This window comes from Pogona vitticeps, chromosome 2, assembly GCF_051106095.1.
Source record: "Pogona vitticeps strain Pit_001003342236 chromosome 2, PviZW2.1, whole genome shotgun sequence".
In the NCBI taxonomy this organism is placed as follows: Eukaryota; Metazoa; Chordata; class Lepidosauria; order Squamata; family Agamidae; genus Pogona; species Pogona vitticeps.
In genome coordinates, this window is record NC_135784.1 from 175,438,979 (window position 1) to 175,461,378 (window position 22,400).

General features: G+C 45.3%; 2 protein-coding genes across 3 annotated transcripts in view; one reads left to right on the top strand and one right to left on the bottom strand.

Annotated features, from left to right (window-relative positions):
- Positions 1–1,040, bottom strand: part of LOC110081129 (uncharacterized) — a 30,041-nt gene extending 29,001 nt beyond the window's left edge. Inside the window, exon 1 of the mRNA XM_072991323.2 lies at positions 969–1,040. The gene's annotated coding sequence lies outside the window, so the exon portion shown is untranslated. The remainder of the gene's footprint in view (positions 1–968) is intronic.
- Positions 877–22,400, top strand: part of SYN1 (synapsin I) — a 104,521-nt gene continuing 82,997 nt past the window's right edge. Inside the window, exon 1 of one of the 2 annotated variants that reach the window (XM_072991317.2) lies at positions 877–1,336. In XM_072991317.2, coding sequence (XP_072847418.2) covers positions 960–1,336 — 377 coding nt within the window. In that variant the 5' untranslated portion in view covers positions 877–959. The remainder of the gene's footprint in view (positions 1,337–22,400) is intronic. The other variant, XM_020797663.3, reaches the window with a different exon arrangement.

A 22,400-nucleotide genomic window follows, 5' to 3' on the forward strand; every position in this document is an offset into this window, starting at 1 on the left:
ACCACCGGCATCAACTCCATGGGAGAGCACAGCACCACGGGCATCATCAGCATCCTTTGGTTTCTGTCCCTGCATCTCTGCTGTTGGGTACCGGGCCGTACCATTCATACCTGCTGTAGAGGGGGAAGGGGGAGAGAGATGCTGTGCTCCTCCCCTCCATTTGAATAATGGTGCTGCCTTGGATTGTTGTTACAGCGGAAAGGAGCCTACCACCGCAGCCGCAAAGGGGGTGGCGGGAACGACTTGGGGAGCCCAACCCGAGGAAGTCTGATTATCTGGGCAGGGCTGGTTGCTGATGATCGCAGAAAGCTCCAAGACTTGGGAGGAGCCGTTTCGGGCTGGCATTTTCCCCCCATAGAGATTTCTCCCCTCTCCCAAAAGAGCCTGGGCGAAAGGGGCGACTTCCTCCCCCCGCTTAGATCCTCCCCGCAGAAGAGGCAGGAGGAGCAAGGGGGCGCGGGAGAGAGGGCGAGCGCGCCCCACATCGCGGGAAGCTTCCCATCTGCGAGGGAGGGAGAGCCCTTCTCCCGATCCCATCCGCTTCAGAAGCCCTCTTCGCTGGAAAAGGATTCCGCTCCCATAAGGTCTCCGACCCTCTTCTCTCTTCCCTGCCCGGCGATTCCCCTGGAAAGATCCCCTCGAGACGGACCCGATCCCCTCCGAGGCCAGCCCGCCCTTTCTAGAAGAGGTGGTTTGCTCGGCGGTGCTGGTGGGAATCCCGTCCGGGAAGGCGCAGAGCCCCCTCTTCCCGCTCCTGCCCTCCGCCCAGAGGCTCCCGCAGGGGATCGCCGCTCCCCACATCCCGAGTGATTGATTCCCCCCCCCCCCGCGAGGGGCCGCCGAGCACCAAGACCGCTCTCTCGCCCCCCCTACACACACACACACACACACACCCAGACACCACTCAGCGCCTCGCCTCCCCTCCCTCCCTCCCGCGCTCTCCCTCCCGCGCCGCCAAGATGAATTACCTGCGCAGGCGACTCTCCGACAGCAACTTCATGGCGAACCTGCCCAACGGCTACATGACGGACCTGCAGCGCCCGCAGCCCCCGCCGCCGCCGCCGCCCAGCGCCACCTCGCCCTCCCCGGGCAGCGTCTCCCCCGCCGAACGGCCGCCCGCTTCCCCGAGCCCGGGACCCGCCAGCGGCGGCGGCGGCGGCGGCGGGAGCAGTGGCGGTGGCGGAGGCTTCTTCTCCTCGCTCTCCAACGCCGTGAAGCAGACGACGGCGGCGGCCGCGGCCACCTTCAGCGAGCAGGTCGGCGGCGTCGCCGGCTCTGGAAGCTCCTCGGGGCGCAGCAAGGTCTTGCTGGTGATCGACGAGCCGGGGACAGATTGGTAAGGAGGGGGAGCCCGGCCAAGGGAGAGGGCATCCATCCATCCACCCACCCACTCACCCACCCACCCCGCACCTCGCTCTCTGCCTGCCTGCCTGCCTGCCTGTCAAATCTTTCTCTCTGAGCCCACCCTTCAGGCAAGCAACCCTGGCCCTGGCTTGAGGCTTTAGGCGAAGAGCTACCTGTAATGTTGCCCAAGGATGTCCATGGCACCAAGAACCCATTTCGTTCTCCCCCTCCCCCTTCCAAAGCCTTGGCCAGTTTCTTTGGCGAGGGGTCTGATGCTCTTCTCCAGATCCAGAGTAGCTAGAAGTTTGTGATTTAAAAAAAAACCCAGCTGTCTCAAAACAGTTTAATATTGAATTACATCTTTGCATGCCGGTGGTATGTGCATTAGAACTTTGTGGCCCCCCCCAATCATGCAGCAATTCCCAACCTTGTGTCTCCAGATGTTCTTGGACTACAACTCCCAGAAATCCTAGCCAGCACTGCTAGTGGTGAAGGCTACTGGGAGTTGTAGTCCAAGAACATCTGGAGACCTAAGGTTGGGAACCGCTGCCTAATGCCTCCATTTTCTCCCTTCCTTCAGTGTTGTCCTTTTGTCATAATGGACAACCCAGCTACTTATCCTTCCTTTCCTGTCGTTCAGGATTTCGCCTGCTAATAATTGCTATCCCTTCTCTGCAATTTGCTGCATCCACTGAGCCTTTATCAATCCATCTTTTAACACCCTGGTCTACCTATAATTCCATCCCAGTGCTACTTCCTCTGTATGCTGCCCTTACAATCAATCATCCCACTGTCTGAGCTGCTGCATCATCCATCCACCCATCCATCTGTCCCATGTTTTTCTCATTTCCCACTTGCATGTTGGGGTTTTTGCATGTTCTCTAAGTACCTGCATTGAAAATTCTGACAGGGATGAGGAAGGCAGAAAAAAAGGGGGGTTGGGGGAAGGACAATGGTATGGATCAGCCTCCAGACTGACACTGAGTGATCATCAGGTGATGTTCTGTGGGTTGCATAGAGATTGTCACCTTCCTTTCTTTTCCCCTTCAAAATATTTCTGTACTGCTTCTTATTTGCATAAATACCAAAGCAGTTTAGAGCCCTGTGGCTCAATAAAAACAAGAAATAGAAAATTGGCTCAGCTCTAGTATACAGTACTCTAGCGGGTCAAAAAGAGATAAAATTGACTCAAGGCAAATGAAAATACAGTATTCTCAGATGAAATACAGCAAAACTCTGCAGCTACAAGAATGAAGAAAGTACTGCTTCCAAGAGGTTCTTGTCTTGTCTTGTTTTGTATTTCCAAGGGTTTACAAATAGGTCCTGTTTTTGTACTGCAGCTCACATTGGAAGGCTAAGAAGTTAAAAAAAACAAACAAACAAGAAGCCAGCAAGGTGTCAATTTGACAGTTTTCTCAAGCATCCATATTGGGGCAGGTTGGCCTTTCTGCTTTCCTTCCAAGTTTAGCTCTTTCACTCTGTTTGACCCTGAATGAAATGGGGTGGAACCATCCCCAAGCAATGATCACAACCTAAAACCTTGTACCCTATGGTCTAATTTTCAGACAACTTTTGGCACTCTGAATAAGATCTGAATAAACAGTCAACAACTGGCCAACCACCATACATGCCATATCCCAATCAACCAATATATGTCAGAAACCCGAGACTTTTCTACCTCCCCAGCATGACTCAAATGATATTCTCGCCCATTAACCTAACCATGAGCTTTAGTTCCCTTTGTACCCTTCCTTTCATTATTTTCCCATTCGCTTTCTGACTTCTTTTGTTGTCTGTCTTTCCTGCTGATAGCTCTGGGGCCACTCTGGTCTGTAAAATAATTGGTATGAGTAGACCTCCAATTTCCTAGAATGCAACGTGTTGAGAAGGTGCCACCTATTTATGACTTCTTCATTAGAGAGCTGAGATCTACAGATTAGAAGCACGTTCCCTTTCAATCTGAAAACCAATCCCAATCGTAACATCTCAGACTGTGCACAGGCCAGGAATAGGTATGCTCTGTGGCACAGCGCTAAGTGAGATCAAACCGGTCGATAGATTGTGTCTGCTGTGTGAGGTGTCTACTGTCTGTCCTTGGATTCTCTGCCAAGATAGCCTTGCAGAGTGAGAAGTGAAAGCACTGGAACTTTCCTTGGGAGATGACAATTTAAGGATTTTTTGGTAGCCAAACAGGACAAGGCAAAGTGACTGAAAAGCAGGGCTGGCCCAAGCCAATTTGCCACCTGAAGCGACGGGCAAGATGGCATCCCCTCCCTTCCACAATGGGGAAAATCCTGACCACAGAAGTATACAATGACAGTCTTGATCATTTGATGCAAATTTGGTGATAGAATCTAATATCTAAAGGAAAGAAACAAAAGTATATTATTACAGACAGATGAGCTACATAACATTGTGTGTTAGTTGAGATTTAATAAGAATACGGCTTGCCTGTGGAGTGTGTGTGTGTGTGTGAGAGAGAGAGAGAGACAGAGAGAGAGGGAGAGGGAGAGAGAATACATAAATATATATTTAAAATTACAGTAAATAAACAAATGTATTGCCCCCTACAGTCTATGTTCAGAAGCTAACTGAGTTGGCAGTTGCATCTTATTTCAGAGCTAGCAATGAGACAGAGTCTTTTGTCACACTTGAGGGCAGGTGTTTGGTTGAGGGCTGCAGGGTAGGGCACACACAGCCTTGTCTTTCTAGGGCAGGGAAGAGTTTGGGGGCTCAGATAAATAGCTGGATAACATCACTCCTGCCCCCCAACACCTGCCATCTACAGCAGTTGTCTCACTCTGCCTGGTGGCAGGGCTGGCCCTGATCAAAAGGTAAGCGAAGGTGGGGACCCCAGTTTTACCATCATAGATCCAATCAACCCTTGTATATAGGGATTTGATTCTATTCTTCAGATAAAATGCACATGTATGCACACATACACACATGCATGCATGCACACATGCGCGCACACACACAATTTAAAGTACGTAGGGATTAAACGGAAATATCGCACTCTTCCTGAGCGTTGCATTCAAATGCCTTGGGATATGCTCATGACTGTCTGTATAACTGGATTAGGAAATGAGCACCACACAAATCTATGCAAGGCAGCTACATAGGGGGCTAGTAATGCAGTGCCAATTCATCTCAAAGCTCATGGGTCTGTGTTTTAATGTAAGGGAAATGACATGAGTCAGTGGAGCCAGTACTTGCAAGCTCAAAGCATGCAGGACTAACCAGTGCAGTGTGACTTCATCGCAAGTGAAACAATGGCTGTGTGAATCAGCAGCAGTAATAGGATATAATTATATATCCTTGTACTTATGCTGTTCCTAATTAAGTAACTTCAGTGAAATGGAAAGGCTAGAAATGAATTGGGTGACCAAGTGCTCCTTTCTCTAGAATGTTTCCTGTATCTATCGGATAGAGTGCCAGATATTACACTGCCTCCTATGTACCATCTGGTACTGGGCACTGCTCTTAACATAACAGTATACTGGGTAAGGCAGATAACTGGTCTGACAGACTAAGGTATATTAAAGCAAAGCATGTGCCAGTTGCTGGGTTGGATGAAGGTCTGCTGAGACTCTAAATCAGTGGTTCCCAACCGTCAGTAACCCAGATGTTCTTGGACTGCAATTCCCAGAAGCCTTTGCCACCAGCTATGCTGGCAGGTTTCTGGAGTTGCAATCCAAGAAAATCTGGGTTAGTCAAAGCTGGGAAGTATTGCTAAGCGTGGGCAAAGCATATGCCCCTGGACGACACTGTACTACAACTCCCAGCATTTTTCCCCATTGCTTCTGCTGGTTGTGTCTGATGGTAGTTGTAGTCCACAAAAGGATTTGCAGGGCTGTGCTTTCTCCACTCTGCCCCAAACTACATCAAATGTATGAGGCCCCATTCTATTATATTTTAATACATTTATTATTCTAACAATTACATACATTTGAAATACAGATTACAGTTTTTTTAAAAAAAAAATTAGAGCCCCCCCCCCCCATATTCTGAAGTTCTAACATTTAGCATCACTTGCTAATCTTACGCTTACATCTGGCACTATTTATCATCCCAGTGGCCCACCGGAAGCTACATCTTCTGAGATCAGTCAAGGTTTCTCAAGCTCTTAATGCCTTTGAATTATGCATTGGGTTTAATCCGCAGGGAAAGGAAGATCCAGTTTAAAAAACAAAACAAAAACCCAGCGGATCTGGAGCCACTCTGGCCTGCAACCTCAGTGGTCCATGGCTGTCACTTTTCCCATAAGCCACCGGGCAGAGCAGATGAGACTCCATTATAGCTTCCATTATTGCCAATTCATAATTTTTATGGACTGCTTATGTGGGTCCTATCAGCTTACCCATGATTCACGAGAATCACATATAATGGAATGAACTGGTCATGTTTAGCCTTGAGAAAAAAAAAGGTTAAGGGGAGATATGATAGTACTCTTCAAATAATCAAAACATTGTTGTGCAAAGGAAGGGTGGAATTTGTTGTCGATCATCCAAGTGTGTAGGAAACATAATAATGGGCTCAAATTATAGGAAGCCAGATTTAGGCTGAATATCAGGAAAAATGCCCAAACTGTTAGAGCAGTAAGACGATGGAACCAATGATCGCAGAAGATGGCGAGCGCTCCAACACTGGAGCCATTTAAGAGAAAATTAGTTAACCATCTGTCAGACCTGCTGTGATTTGGATTCCTGCACTGAGTGGCTGGTTGGACCACATGGCCTTATAGGTGACTTACAACTCCATTACGGTATTCTCTGATTCTATATTTCCGAAGCTACATCCATGTCTGCACACGAATGCAGACTTTCAAGAAGTCTTCAAAGTTTCAAACACTTGGGGGATGGGTGAGGGACTACTGCCTAGAGGTAGGAGAAAGCAACAGCAACTGTTTGTTAAAAGGAGAGTGGAAGGATGTGTAGAGCTGTCTGGGAAACCTAAAAGTGAAAGTGCCGGGTTATAATGCCTTTTGCTTGTTTGTTGGCTTTGCCCCTTTGTCCCATATAAGTGACACGGCTGCGGAGAAAGTGAAGTGCTGTGCTTGCAAACAGTGCTGCCGCAGACATAAAACGTGTTCACAGCTTTTTATGCCAGGTCAAACTGGGTGCTATAGACAAGAACAGAATTGGGTTGCAGAATGGTAGCAGAGAGCAATATACTTCCATGTGCTTCTACCTGCGGCCATGCTTTCAGATGAAACGAGGGTGGCCAGCTTTTTCCCCTGGCATTCCTCCTCTGCTTTTAAGAAGCGCGGGGTAGACAGACGTTCCATAGGAAACACATTCATAGGAGTGCAGCCGTGCAGAGAATAGTGTAGGCTTCCCTGTGCCCGTTGCAGGGTACCCATGTCTGGGTTTATTCTCCTGTATGGGTTTCCTGGGTTTCTTTTCTGGAACCTGAAATTCAGACACAATGGGGCTGTAGATTTTTAACAGTGTGAGGCAGTGGTTACCCTTTTTATGCTTGTCCTGGGCAATCCAGAGACATCATATTACAAGCCAATCACATTTTTGTTTATTCAGAAGTAGTACCTCCAGTAAAATGTTGTAATGTGTTACTTTGCCCCCTGTAACAGCAGTGGCCCTTTTCCAGGATCCTGCCAACCAGCTACCATGCAATCCTGCTACAAGCTCTTCCCAGAGGTGTAGCCATGTTGGTCTTTTGAAGCAAAGCAATATAATCTCCTGTTACCTAACTGGAGACAAACCTATTTACTATGATATGTTTTCATGAATCAGCTAGTCATGGCTTTGAACATGCACTTCCAGCTGACATTCAACAGACTGTTTGCTCTTGGACAGGGCTGTTGAATGTTCAGACCTCCAAATATTTTGATCTCAGAGGTTCCCTCCAACTCATATAACCAATGAAAAAGGATTATGAGAGTTGTAGTTTGAGACATCTGGAGACCCAAAAAGTCTTCCCATTTTGCTCTCAATCGCTATTTGGTCTTTGTTAGGCTGCTCTCTTTGGAAGTTTTTTGCCTCCTCAGAATTTTTTTTTCTTTTTTAAGTTTTCTATTTCAAGATACCTGAGGGCCAAGTCAATAAACACGCATTGATATCTTCCTTTTGTTTCTCAGTGGCCTTTTTTTGTATCTGCAACCCTGCTGGGACCTACCCACCTAATGCTGGTAATTCATTTATTTCCATCCCATCCTTTCTTGAAAGAGCTGAAACTCCAATGGTTTTCTTACTGCCCAATTAATTCCTTATAATTCTTCTGTTAGTGAGGTAGGTAAGGCTGCAGCTGGTCCAGAGTCATCCACTCATGCTTCATGGCTAAAGGAAGATTTCTTCCCAGTTTATATATTAATATTCCTCCATGCATTTTACTGACTCTATTTTTCTTAGTTGCTTGTGTGGGGTTGGCTGATCGGCATTATTGCAACTGAGCAAAGCAAAGAAAAAATATTTTGCTTCTCGTTGTGGTGATAAACGTACAGTGGTGCCTCGCATTACAACGTTAATTCGTTCCAGCAAAATTGGTGTAGAACGAAAACGTCGTAAAGCGAAATTAGAAAGCCCATAGAAACGCATTAAACCCATTTAATGCATTCCGATGGGCTGGAAACTCACTGTCCAGCGAAGATCCTCCATAGGGCAGCCATTTTCGCTGCCTGTGCAGCGAGGAATCCGTCCCAGAAAACAGTGGGGGGCCATTTTGTTTACCCGGTGGCCATTTTGAAACAGCCGATCAGCTGGCGGAAAATCATCGTTTTGCAAAGAATCGGTTCCCGAAGCAGGGAACTGATCATCGCAAAGCGAAATTCCCCCATAGGAAACATCGCAAAAAGTTCGTCGTAATGCGGTTTCGTCGTTAAACGAAGTGATCGTAAAGCGAGGCACCACTGTATCTATGTGTAGGCTTCACCACTAGCAAGTAGAGATGGGGGGCTGAATATTGATGACTGAATATTCTTTCAGACACAACAGTTCCCTTGGACACACAGCAAAGGAAGACAATGTTTAGTCTTTCAGCCGCGCTCATCCTTTTGTGGAAAAGTTTTTTTAAAAAGAGATTATTATTTTAACCCAGTCATTTACACCCATCCAATTAGGAAGTGGTACAGGCCAGAAATGTGGTACTATTCCAGTGAGAACTTGGCCCAGATGTGTAACATGGGCTTGTTCAGAGCGTAAATCCTGAGTCATAAATATGGTTGCTGCTGCATGTTTATTTTCCATAGTAGCTTATGAACAAGTGCTTCCCTCCAGTTCTTTAAACAAGAAGTGATATGTTGTTGGAGTGCAATTCCCTCACCATCATCCCTCACCACTGGCTATGATCCTGGAGCTGATAGTCATTGTAGTATACATTGAGATGACTGCACCATGTTTGCCAATATTGTTTAAATGGATATCCAGACACATTGCAGACTCTGCTGGAGCTTGGAAGGCCACAATCCTATTGCATAGGATTGAGGCCATCCAGAGTTCCAGTTAATGGGATCAGTTTTAAACACAAGGACTTTATAATGACCTCTAGGAGAAGAGCTTTCTTGCAAGGCCCGTAAACAAGAGACACCTTTATTTATTAATTTGTTACCTCTGTACCCCACCTTTCCTCAAAAGTGGCTTTCCTCTGTCTTCAAGGCAACGTAGAGGCTCCCCTTTCCCATTTTTATCCTCACTATTGCCTTGTGAGATAATTTAGGCTGAGCAGCCGTGACTGAAAAAGAGTTAGTAGCCCCAGGAGCCTAGTGAATGTCATGTCCACATGGAGATTTGAATCTGGGTCCCCACATTCTTCACTAACCACTACATCACACTGTCTTTTTTATTACTATTCATTAACAGAACATTGTTGCCCTATTTTAATTTCTTTCCGGCTCACTTCTACTTAAAGCTGCCTTCCATGTAGGGCAGTTCTTATGTGGGGACTTTGCCTTGTGACAGAGGCACAGTTATGCACCTCTGTTCTCCCCTCCTTTCCGTTCATTATGGTATAGTCCCTTCCACTTGCCTCTCTAGTTTCACCCCTGCTCCTTCTGTTCCCACTTGGCACTGACTCAGAAGACGCCTCACCCTAGTGAGCACCCCTGGTTCTTTCCAGTGGTCCCCAACCTTGGGCCCCCCCAGAAGCCTTCACCACCAGCTCTGCTGGCCAGGATTTCTGGGATTTGAAGTCCAAGAACATCTGGAGGCCCAAGGTTCGGGACCACTACGTTAGACCACTGGTTCTTAACCTTGGGTTACTCAGGAGTTTGGGACTGCAACTCCCAGAAGCCTTCACTACCAGCTGTGCTGACTGGGGTTTCTGGGAGTTGCAGTTGAAAAGCATCTGAGTAACAAAGGTTAAGAACCACTGCTTTAGACCCACTATCATCTGGGCATCCTTGGCATGGTATGGCCAACCCTTGGATGGGGGTCAGAGAAGATAAGGAAGGCGTGGCTGCCTTCAGGACTGTGCTACAGCCAATTAGTCCCTTCGTTTCATGAAGAGGCATCAGCCTATGGGGGACCAGCAGACTGTGCATGGGGAAAAAAAATGCAAATGTGGATATTGGCCAAGTTGATTCTGTGAATTAGCAAGATGTGATTTCTTTTGCATGGCTGTGTCAGATCCCAGAAAGTGCTGCCAAGACTGAGATTTTCACAGTAGGCCAATTGGCCATCTGTTGTTCTTTTGCATCTCTCTCCCTCTCCTCTCCATCGTCATAGTCTGACTCTTCTCCATGGACCTCAAGGTGACACACATGGCCCTTCTCCCTATTCTTGTCACAACAACCCTGTGAGGTAAGCTAGGCTGAAAGATTGCGACTGCTCCAAAGTCATCCGGTGTGCTTAAGTGCCTTGAGGGGAATTTAACCCCAGATCTCCCTTGTTTTAGTTCATTCTCCAAAGGAACATCTCTAAACTCTGGCTAACATGACATTCTAACTCCTGTTGCTTCTGAAGAGCCATAATTTAGCTTGCGAACCCTTCTTTACCCATTTTTTAACCTATAGAATTCACAAGATATAGTACAGTACAAGCCTTAGCTTAATTGGATCTTGACAAAAGAAGGAGGCAGATTCATGGAGGACTATCAACAAAGCCTGTTTCCTAAAGGTACAGAAGCTGTAAAGCTGTTATTGTCAGAGGACGGTGGCAGTGACATTTAATCAAGAGGGACTATTATCGTGAAATCTTGCCTTCGTGTCTTGGAAGCCAATCACTGAGCGTTGGTGGCGGCGCAGGGGCCAGCAGGCGGGAGCAGGGAAAGCCATGATGGACTAGGTGGAATTTAAGTCGGATTCATCCCAGCATTTGAATATTATTAACGAATTTTAAAAAAAATTGGGGCACTTTTCTTCAGTTGTAGAGAAATGGTTTTACATAAATAAGTAATATATAATAGAATCTAGTTCTTAGTAGAATATTCATAAATTCCATATATCGGTTTTTCAAATTTGAATGTGGTGGGTGATGGTGCAAATAGCTTAAAGGGAAAAAATGTTAATAAAAGAGCAACATAGCATTTGTCTTGATGGTATGATTTATTCTTATTGAGTCATCCAGGTAACTTTGAGTCTGGTCTGTTACAAGGTGACTCAGGGACACCCCACAGACATCACCAGGATTATAATAACGCAGAAGCGAGTACAGTATAAGTATATCTGTATCAGGTTGCATTTATCTCCCAGATGGACTGAAGGGAGCTCCTGTGGTGGCAATGGTGGCCGAGGGAATGAGATGTAAAATGATTTTTTCCCCTTGAGGGGGTGTCTGCTTCATACAGGGGAAAGGACAAGAACGGCGAGCATTCCTAAGGGAGGAGGGAGCAATTTGACATGGGTATTATTGTGCTTTCGGATGGCCTGCCCTTTTGGACTACAATTCCCAGAATTCCTCAACTGATTAGGGGATTATGGGTGATGTAGTCTAAAAATTAAGCTTTCCAGGCTCTGGCCCAAAGCCAGCCACATTAGCATATGCACAAGATACCACAGACAACTTCCCCCATCAGTGTCAGTAAACATAATAATGCCAGAAGAAACAAGAATCATATTGTCCTTTCCTGATACGTGGGATCTGTCATTTGGGGGTGGGTGGGGTGGGGTGGGGGCTGCCTCACTCTGCCTAATGGCTGAGCCAGCCCCTTCATTCTCCAGCGCCTTAATGGATGCTGCTTTGGCACCGAAGAGGCTGAAGTGGCTGGATGATTGCGCCACAGGGAGTGAAAACTGCTGGTGGTTTGTTACAGGGCCGCTTTGGATGCCTGCTGGGGATGATGTGTCAGGATGCTGAGGCAGTCGTTTCACAGCAGGGCAAAATGGAAGGTGTCAGGTCTGGGCGGTCCTAAGGCGGTGCAATTCAGTCCCTGCACCCCTGCTGTCTCCCACCAGGAAGGCAAGCTGAGCAAGATCAAACAGCTGCTGTGCACCGTTTGCAGCCTCTCTCCACTGCCCACGCCTGCCCTCTTCCCAAGTCACAGACTCTGCCAAGGCTCCCTGGATCATCTGGCCCTCTGTGGGCAGAAGAAGATCCCTTTTTGCCACTGCACGGAAGTGGGAATTGGTGCCGTCCAGATATTCTGGACTTGAACTCCCATCGTACTTTGAGTAGATACTGCTGCCCGAGCACAATTCCACAGGCTCACCAGAATATTGCTCTTTCAGACCCTTGCTAGAGCTGGAAGCTGGAGAGGTCCAATCAAACCATTCTTGTGGTCCTAGAGGGTGTGGATTCCCAGTGTGGCGTAGTGGATAGAGTGATGGATTTGGATTCTGGAGAAGAGGGTTCAAATCCCCACTCAGCCATGGAAGCTCACTGGGGGAGTGTGGAATTGGTAAAACCACTCCTTAAATATTTCACCTTGAAAACTTTAGGATGGCTATAAGTTGGTTCCACTTTAAGAGCACGGAAAACACACACATACACAAAGCAGTTGGACGACACCTCCCAGGATTCCTCGCTCAGCATGGCAACTGGCTTGGAGGTGGGGTCCCGAAAGGTAATTTTTCCTAGCTGATTCCCTTACATCTCTCAGGCGCATCAGCCATGTACATCCGTGTGCATGCACAAACAAGATAAGGCACCATGTGGGGGCTACAGTGTGCCTTTTCACACATCCTGTGCCTGCCGAGGTTTGTTTTGAAAGGCTGATCACATATTGCTTAAAAGAGCATGGTGTCTTCTGACTACTCTATCTGTAACCAAAAGAACACTCTCTTCGCATTTAATATTGTGCAGGAAAGATTGATACTGCGCACATGTCTGGGTGGCTATTTACTCCTAGTAATTTTTTTAAAATTTTTTTAGAGCCGCCAGTATGGCATAGTGGACGTAATGACAGATTAGGACTCAGGAGACCTGGGTCTGAATCCTTGTTTAGCTATGGAAGCTCACTGGTGTGTGTGGGGCAAGGGTAAAACCACTCCTTAAATAACTCACATATTTTGTCTAATCATTGCTGCATTGGATCTCATATCTTGAAAACCTGATTAGGGTCGCCATAAGTTGGATGTGACTTGATGGCGCGTGCACGCACGCACGCACGCACGCGCACACACACACACACACACACACACACACACACACTTTTTAAAGAGGCTATATTCCCAGGGAAATTCTACACAGGTTCTGTGCCAGAAATTTGATGGGGTAGGGGAGACTGCTTGTGGTAACTGATGGATTTGCCTTTAAGTTGATGCTGTCTTATTACTTTCATTTTTATGCCTGCCAATAACCATAGGATCTCATTTTGAGGAGAAATATATAATAAATATATAAACAGTTCTCTCTCTGCATGGGACAGAAACAGATTGCAAATATGAAACAGAAGACAGCACTAAAACAGACGTTTTTTTAAAAGGCATAAATAAAACAATAAAACAAGATAAAGGTAAAACAGAACAGAATAAAACCAAGGCAGAGAATAAACTGTGCAAAGGTCTAAAATAATTACAAATGTCGGGAGGTCTTTTAAAGATGTGACGCCAAAAACACTGTGAGGTGGGCACCAGCTGAGCTATTCTAGAAAGGATATTCCACAAATGGGGAGCTAAGACTGAAAGGGCTCTTGCACTGTTTGGCATGGACACCCTGAGGAAGGAGGCTTTGTGACTATGATCTTAGGGTATGAGTGGGTAAATATTGGGCTGGGTTGGAGAGACATGCCATCTGATGACCTGATCGCATGACCTTGAGAACGCCCAAAGTCAAACTCTGAATGACCCATTGTGTGGTATCAGCCAATCCCAGTTGACAAGAAGCGTATGGACAAGTTACCTTTTTTGGACTACAGCTATCAGAATCCCCCAGCTAGCAGGGCCAATACATATCCCAGACTCCCTAAGCCATCATGCTTACTGGCCTCAGCTAGGAAAGGGATTCTGGAAGGTGTAGTCCAAGCAGGTAACATTTCCAGACTCAACAATCTGTCTTTGCTCTTTTGGATGAACAAAGATTTCTGAGCCATTTTCAGTTTTCAAAGGCAACCCTGTGCAAAATCGAAGCTGTCTGTATTTCCTGATCATCTTTCTGCAGAGACTCTGCTAAGCTTTGGAGGAACCCTTGCGGCTCCTAAAGAGACAGCTTGAAAACCACGGGGCAGTGAGATCCTCGCCACCAACTCCTTTGCCTGTTCACAATTCAAGTTGTGTGCAATCTTCGAGTCTCTCTTCGCACCATATCCCCTTTAGACCAGAGACAGCTGTTTGCCAAAAGTCTATTTAGGTCCTCCTGCGCAAAGCTATTTGCAGTGCACTGGCTGAGGCGCACTTTTCATGTTCTGCATGTGTTGAGAGGTGGCAGGGCAATGACACTTCCCAGCATGTTGTCACCAAACCAAAAAAAGAAAAGAAAAGGAAAATAAAGAAAACAATGAAGGAATCTTTCATGTGACAGCGCTGGATAATGCACATTAGGAATCCCCCCCCCCTTTGCAGGCAGGGAAAAGCCAGCACCACTTTTCTGGTGATCTTCGGTGGTGATTCTGTGGGCTGCAATTCCCAGGATGCTTCAGGAAAGGAAGCAGAGACACCTGGGGACTGGGAAAAAAAAGAGGTCCAGGAATCTGCCAGCAGGAAAATGGGAGGAGGAGAACCTCCCAGAGCTATAGTTCGCTTTGTTGTGAGGTGAGGGAACGCTTGTGGATTTCCACGCTGTGATCAACATCCTTCTGGCTAGGGCTGCCTTGTTTTTCTTTCCAAACTTCTGGCACTCGTGTGAGTCTGGGGTGGGGGTGGAACCTTGGGGTTAATGGAGTGAGAGGCAAGAGATCAGGCGTCTCTCGATTGAACAGATTATCCAGAAGAGGGAATTACCGCAGATGTAGCTAATCATGCATCCCCACATCTGTGGAAAATTTCCCTTTGGATGCCCAGCTATTCAAGGAAGGGGCAGGAGTCCCTGTCCTGTTCATTTATTATTTATTTATTTGCAAGATTTTTTTAGCCACGCCATTACCAGTGGTCTCTGAGTGGCGTACAACAACATTAAAACTTTTAAAACATTAAAACCATTAAAAATAGGCAATAATATCCTATATTAAAAACAATCATTAAAACATTAATAATAATAAATTCTGATGCTTATATGGCCAGCTAAAGAATGCTATTTAATTAAAATGCTGGCTAAAGAGAAAGGTATTTGCCTGGCGCCAAAAAGCCAAAAGTGTTGGAGTCACATGGATCTCTATAGCGAGGGTGTTCCAAAGTTGGGGGGCAACAGCCAAGAAGGCCCTATTTCGACATGCCATCCCCTCCTCACCTCTTTCAGGGATGGCACCTTCAGAAGGGCCTCCTGGCTTGATCTTAGAGGATGGGCAGGCTTGTATGGAAGAAGGTGGTCCTTTAGGTAACCAGGTCCTAAGCCGTTTAAGGCTTTATATGTCAAAGTAATTACTTTGAATTGGGCCCAAGTAGCAACTGGCAGCCAGTGTAAATTTTTCAGAACCGGCGTGATATGAGTCCATGCAGCGGCACCACTTACCAGCCACGCAACCCGGTTCTGTGCCAGTTGCAGTCTTCAAAAGCTGCCCACGTATAGTGCATTGCAGTAGTCCAGTCTGGTTGTTACTAGTGCGTGTGTGAGTGTTGCCAGGCTCTGCTCATCCAGGTAAGGGCAAAGTTGATATATTCTCCGCAGCTGAAAGAAGGCACCCTTAGATACCGAGTCCACCAGGGCTTCCAAGGTCAGACCCAGGTCAAAGAGCACCCCTAAGCTGTGGACCCTGTCCTTTAGGGGGAGTGTAACAGGGAAATAGCCCTTTAACACATCTGGCGGAGCACCTACCAGCAGCACTTCTGATTTGTCTCAGTTTATTGACCCTCATACAGTCCATTATCGAGTCCTGGCATATTGCTGACTCCTCAGTCCAAACCTCCTAATGACTTCCCCCTGTGGTATCATGTAGATATTAAATACTGTAGCATAGGGGACAGTATAGAGCCCTGAGGAACCCCATGATGCAATCGCCATGCATCAGAGCTACTGTCCCCCCAGCATCACCTTCTGGACTTGATTAGCAAGGTAGGAGCGGAGCCATCGTAAAATTGTGCCATTCCCATCCCAACCAATCTGTCCAGAAGAACACCATGGTTGATGGTGTCAAAAGCTGCTGAGAGGTCCAGAAGAATCAACAGGGATGCATTGCCCCGTCTCTCTCCCAGCAAAGGTCACCAAACAAGGCGACCAAGGCAGTTTCCGTCCCATAACCTGACCTGAAACACAATTGAAGTGGATCTAGATAATCCGTTTCATCCGGGAGAGCCTGGAGCTGCTCAGCCACCACACGTTCCAACATCTTGCCCAGAAAAGGGAGGTTTGCTACTGGTCGGAAGTTGATAATTAGACCTGGGTCCAGATTAGGTTTTTTTTAGGAGTGGGCGAATCACTGCCTCCTTTAACGGGACAGGGACCACTCCCTCTATTAACGAGGAGTTGATGACCTCCAGGATCCAGGTGAAACTCCCCGGGCAGTTAATACATTGATAAACATAGAAGGAATCTTATTACCTTTTACTAAGTGAATGAACTTGACTTCATGAAGGACTGATGTTTCCTGAAATAAGAATACTGAACAACAACAACAAAAAATGGTTTAAACAATTTGATTAAAACATTTATTAGCGATTTGTGTTTTGTGGAAAATGTTATTAAGATGGGGAAAGGATATAAAGATATGAAATGAAATATAATACAACACACTGTATTTTAACTATTTGAATCTGTATACATTACAGAGGTGGGGGAGCCAGTGAAATTGGATGCAGGCATAGAAAACGAAATTTCAAAGTGACAATGGTGTTATGGTATAAGATACAGTACTAGTAGGCCTGGTGCCACCTAGTGATGAAAATATATAATGACACTATCCACAAAGTAAGAAAGGATGGGTTATAGTTCTGACAGGCACAAGAAATGCAAATATTGCTGTAGATTTATGTATAATTTATGGAAACCACCCCCAAAGCTGACTGTTATACATACAATTCTGGCAACATGCCCAGAATTAGACCTTTCTCCCCAAATCAGGGGTATTATTCCCAAATCAGTTCCACCAGTGAGTTGGGAGCTCAGAGAGAATCTTGCACTCCACTTTGCACATGCTCAAGAATTCCACCTTCATCAGTAGTGTAAATGTCTCATGGCTGAGCATGGAAATTATTCTGAGTTAATTCTAGCCAAACTAAACTTTGACCATATAATTCTTGATGGACGCCCACTTCTGCGCTTTGTTTACAGCAGGGCTGGGGAGCCCTTTGTAGCAAGAGGAAAATATGTCATTTAGAAATAACTGTGTCACAGGGCCTGCATTTCTGCACTGTGTGGGGCTAGGAGCATGGGTGGGGCCAAGGTCAGAGAAGCTGGACTCCATGTTAAGTGAGTGAAACCAGATGTAATTTTTACTAGTTGGGCTATTACCCCGCCAAGCATACAAAACAGAGCTCGATTTTGTACATCTTGCAAGAGCAAGTGATCCCAGGCTTTTCTTCCCACAAAGCACAGCTCAGCGCCATCCGACAGTTTTCAAGTCTGCAAAACACAGCTGAGCTCTAGGCAGGGTATTTATTAAATACCCTCTTATCTCTGCTCAGTGATAGAAGATTACCACAAAAGAAGCTTGTAGGCTGGATGGGAGAATCCTCCCAGGCCACATCCAGCTTATAGATCAGAAGTTTCTCAATTCTTGATTTGAGATGCATGCATGCATGAAACATCTCCCCCTCCATCACTGGTCATGACAAGTCTCTATAGAATGATGTGAAACATCCTTGGAGAAAGATTCAGTGATATGATTTAGAGAAGGGGATGCTTTTAGCCCAGCCTTGTTACCTCTGTGTTAGTGTTATAGTTGCAAGGAGTCTTTCTTAAGGGGAGAGGAGCATTAGAAGTGGCAATCTCCATCTGCAAATGGAAGTGGTCCAGTTGATTCTCTCGTGGCAGAGTCAACATCTCATGTGGCATCATTGGCAGAGTGTCATTTGAACCAGACATGTGGGAAATAGCAGCATCTCCCAAAGCCAGGTGTCATGTATGACTTTTGTATATGTTACACTTTTTTCTCTCTTTCTCCTTTCCCCCTTTCCAGTCTTGTGGTTCTTTATATCTGAACTAGCACTGGGCTGGACCGTAGTTCAGAAATGTTATGATTTGGGGCAGCAAATTCCGGAATCTCCTATGAACATGCTGGGTAAGGGTTTCTGGAAGATGTGGTCCCCAAAAGGAAGTTTTCTGAAAGGAACATTTCACTGGACACCTCTTCAAACAGACAGCCCTTGAAATAGAGGACTGTCCTCTGTAAAAATAGGACACATGGCCACCCCACCCAAGACAGCAGGGCTTTTGATTTTTAAAAGATTTTTTAAATCACAGCAGGAAGTGTTGGAAGTATTGGGTTTTACTGGTGAGCCATCACCTGTCCTATGGGAAATCTGAGTTCAAGAATAGCTATAAAATAAGTAAGACCTTAGAAAAGGAATGCTCTGCTCACCCTCTGCTTTGAATCATTAACAAGCTATAGCGGTTGTAGTTCTTACAGTGTGGGGCAATGTTTCCTCAAAATAAACTTTTCTTCTGATAGTTTTTATGAACAAATGGCACCAAACTGGATATCCTTTCCTTCCCTCCCTCCCTCCCTCCCTCCCTTCCTTCCTTCCTTCCTTCCTTCCTTCCTTCCTTCCTTACATACTTACTTACTTACTTACTTAGTTCATTTATGCAGGAACTTCATTTTTGCAGCTAACAAGCATAATGATGACGATGATGGTGATGGTGATGATGATGATGATGATGATAATAATAATAATAATAATAATAATAATAATAATAATAGTAATAGTAATAATAGTAATAGTAATAGTAATAGTAATAGTAATAATAGTAATAGTAATAATAATAATGTGCCATCAAGCTCATTCTGACTTACAGCTACCTTTTTGCAGAGTTTTCCAGGTAGAGACAACCTGTAAAACTTAACAAAGAAAAAAAAATGGAAGCCACTAACTTCTTTCTCCCCCAGCGCATTACAGAGAGCACAAGCAAGGGAAATTAAAGTGTGTACTTAGTCACACAGCATGTGGTAAAGTGGTAGGATTTTGAAATCAGAACTTGTAGTGTTTGCCATCAATCTCTATCACTTTAAAGGGCTTTTTGTGTCTGTTTTCCTGGAGTATGCAGTGATCGAAAGCCGCTCATTGTGATGGATCTGTGTTACCCCCCCCCCAATACTAAGGCAGTATGCTCCTGTAAATCAGTGGCTTGGAAATGTAAACAAGAGGTGCTAATGTCTTCCTTCTGGACTTTTTGTATGCAGCTGTGTGGACAAAACACTGAACTACATAGGACTTGGGCAAAACTTCTCTTATGGCCTTATGTTTGTCAACAAACATTGAGCTATCCGGTTACTTTTGGTCTCTCCCTTCATCTTCATGCGCAGGTTGCCTGCCCTGTTTGCTCACCTTTTATGTCCAGCTTTGGTTAATCAGAATGTACCACCACTGTTTTTTCAGTGTTTTCAAAGTTGGGTTCCTGGATGTTTTGGGACTATAATTCCCAGAAGCTCTGGCCAAGACAGCCAACTGTCAGTTGCTTCTGTGAGTAGCATTCCATCAGGGCACTCCAAATTTTGAAACTGTGTTTTCAGAAGAAAGTGGAGAGGAAAAGAAAAAGGCCGCCGCCTTGAAATGGCTGATGAATCATCTGAAAATTTAATCTGTCTAACTCAGTGGAGGAACTAAAGCAATTAACTGGTGTGGATGGAATCCAATTAAGCTCATCTGATGGTGGAACAGTTTCTTTTCCTAGAAAAGAGAGGATAGCGATTCCCTTCCACCCTACAGCTTTTCCTGCACCCTCAAGATTCTGCCCTGGAGGGTTGGAGGACCCCCTGAAGCCGATTGGGGGCACTAGGAAGGAGCAGAATAAAACAGAATCTTTTTCCACAAAAGCCTTCCATGCGTGCAATATTGAATTTCACACCATATGTATGCCTGTGTTAATTTCAATTGGAAATGCTGCAAGTCAAAGGCGTACACTTATTTTTGAGACACTGTTTTGATTCGGGGATGTTTCTGTAACTGGGGCTTTTTCATACAGCCTTCTAAAAAGGCAACCACAAAATGGCTAGCTTTGGTTTGTTAAATTATGTTGTGCTTTCCTTGTCTCAAAAAGGCACTCAAGCTGAGGTTTTAGTGCCATGCGATTTACTTAAAAGTAATTGTGTAATTTAATTGATTAACACTGTGGAAGGCGGATGATTAGCCAATTAAAAATTCTTTCACTGGTTCTGCGAGAAAGTTGGGCAAAGGAAGCTAGATGTGGAAAAGAAAAGTAACGGAATAGGACACCAAATTTATCTTATTTGCTATAGGGTGATTCTGAGTTTCAGCCGAATAAGGGTGGTCAGAGCAGGTGGGATTCAACTTTTCTTTCTCCTTGGCAGTCTTTTTTCTGATGTAAATGCAATCCTTCAAATGCTCTTTTCTTTGGTAGAACATGAGAAACACATTGACGCAAAGATGTACGCTCTCCCCTTCCCACATTATAGATATCTGTATTTATTTCTGATAAGATCTTTTCAGAGTTTTGGATGTCGGCCAGATCCCCATGAAGACAATGCCTTATTAAAGGAATAACAAGAAGACACAGAGGGGTCCAGTTGTGGATTTATTGTGTCATATTAGAGAGAGAGAGAGAGAGAGGAAGGGAGTAGGGGTGAGAGTGAGTAGAAGTCTGAATCTAAAGGATGGTTAATGTGGGATTTAAACATTAAAAACCTGGTCTGTACTACATAGGGTGGCAGAAAGGCTGTATCAGTAGCAGCGAGAGGTACCATCGAATGAACCCCTGCGAAAACACCTACTTGCAAGGGGAAAACTAGCATATCAGGGAGAACAGTTATAAGCCTGGCTAGTTTTTTGTTGCACTATTTTTTTTAAAAAAAACTTGTTAGGAGCTATTTATTAAAAGGACCTTTCCTGAATCAGCTCCTCTACCCCGCTGCAGTGTGGTGTGTTACAATCCTTTGTGCTCCTGGAGAAATCAACCTCCCTGTTCTGCTGCATCTAAGAGACGGGGGTGCAGAACCTGTTGCCTTCCATGTCTGATGTCCTACCAATCCCATTTACCCCCCCCCCCACCATTGGCCATGCTAGCAGGGGCTGATAGGAACTGGAGTTTAAAAAAATCTGGTAAAGCACGTAGCTTTCCACAACCTAGTGCCATGGTGGCTGGGGATAATAGGAGTTGTTGTTAATCACATCTAGAGGCCAACCTTTGGGGAAGGTTATTTGAGTATCAGTTGCAGGCACCTATATGACCTTCTCCTTTCAGGTGTATTAGACACCTGTTGATACTTGATGCGCAGGGAAATGAACTCTGCATCCGTTCAGAGGTGCTCTTGGCGATATCTTCCTGTCTTTCGCGGCAGAACAGTTGTGAGGACTGAGACTTGGATGAAATTAAGCCACCATCCATTCTGTTTGTGGAAGGCAAATATTTTAAAATAAGAGACATACCTACCCCGCTGAAAGGAGAGAATCTCTGGTAGTCGTAGTAGGGGCACCTTCAAAAAGATGACAGGGTCCCTGTATCATTAACATGGTGTGAATCAGTGAACGTCCGAAGGTAGAACAAGACCAGCTTTATTGCATCTAACAAGGACTGTTTGGTTTTAATAGGTTGGACAAGAATAAATCCAACAGGCAAATGTTTTCTCAGTGGCGATGGAGCTACAGTATTGTGGTGAAGTGCCACTTGCTTAATTTTCCATGTCATAATAAATTTGAAAGGCATATGAATCTAACGCTCCCCTGCAAGGATAGGGTTGTCTGCACAAATGTATGTACGTGAGCAAACATTTGGCTTTCTTTTCGAATCCTGGATATCTTTGTATGTTAAATTCAAGCTTTGAGTAATAGTCTCAGTAACAGTCTTTAACTGCTAGATTCTAGCTAGCACTTAATAGTTGCAAAGAATAATTTTCAGCTATCCGGGTGGACATAAAAAAGGACAGAGGTTCCACTGCACCTTTAACAGTAGTACAGAAGAAGGAATTTCAACAGGTGTACCAGAATCCTGTACCTGTTGAAAATACTCACTTCAACACAGATATTAAAATGCAGGAATAGTTCTTTTTTTTTTTTTTACATCTGGTTTCTCTATTGACAAATCATACCTTCTGGCACTGGCTGGCTGCTCATACTTGGTGCAGAGGGAAATGAACTCTGCCTCTGTTCAGATGTGCTTTGGGCCATGGTTTCCTGTGTTTCAAGGTGGAAAAGTTGTAGAAACTGAGACCTGGGCAAAATTAATCAGCCTCTTTCTTTCTCTCTCTGCTAATCTTTCTGGTTGACAACAATAAAATACAGCAGGTAGGTGTGCACAGCCCACAAGGAAATGACACCTATGAGATGCTTTGCTGCACCGTATGCAGAAGCAGTCTGTGGATGTGGTCTGTCTTCTCCCTGTGGATGATGCATAATGTTTCCATGATGTGTCAGAGGAAAGGAAGGAGAGAGGCATGTGCGAACAAGGGAGGGGCTTATCAAGGGTTCTTGTTAATAGCGTGTGCGTAAAGTCAAGTGCAAAGATGTTGAGTTACTGATGGGG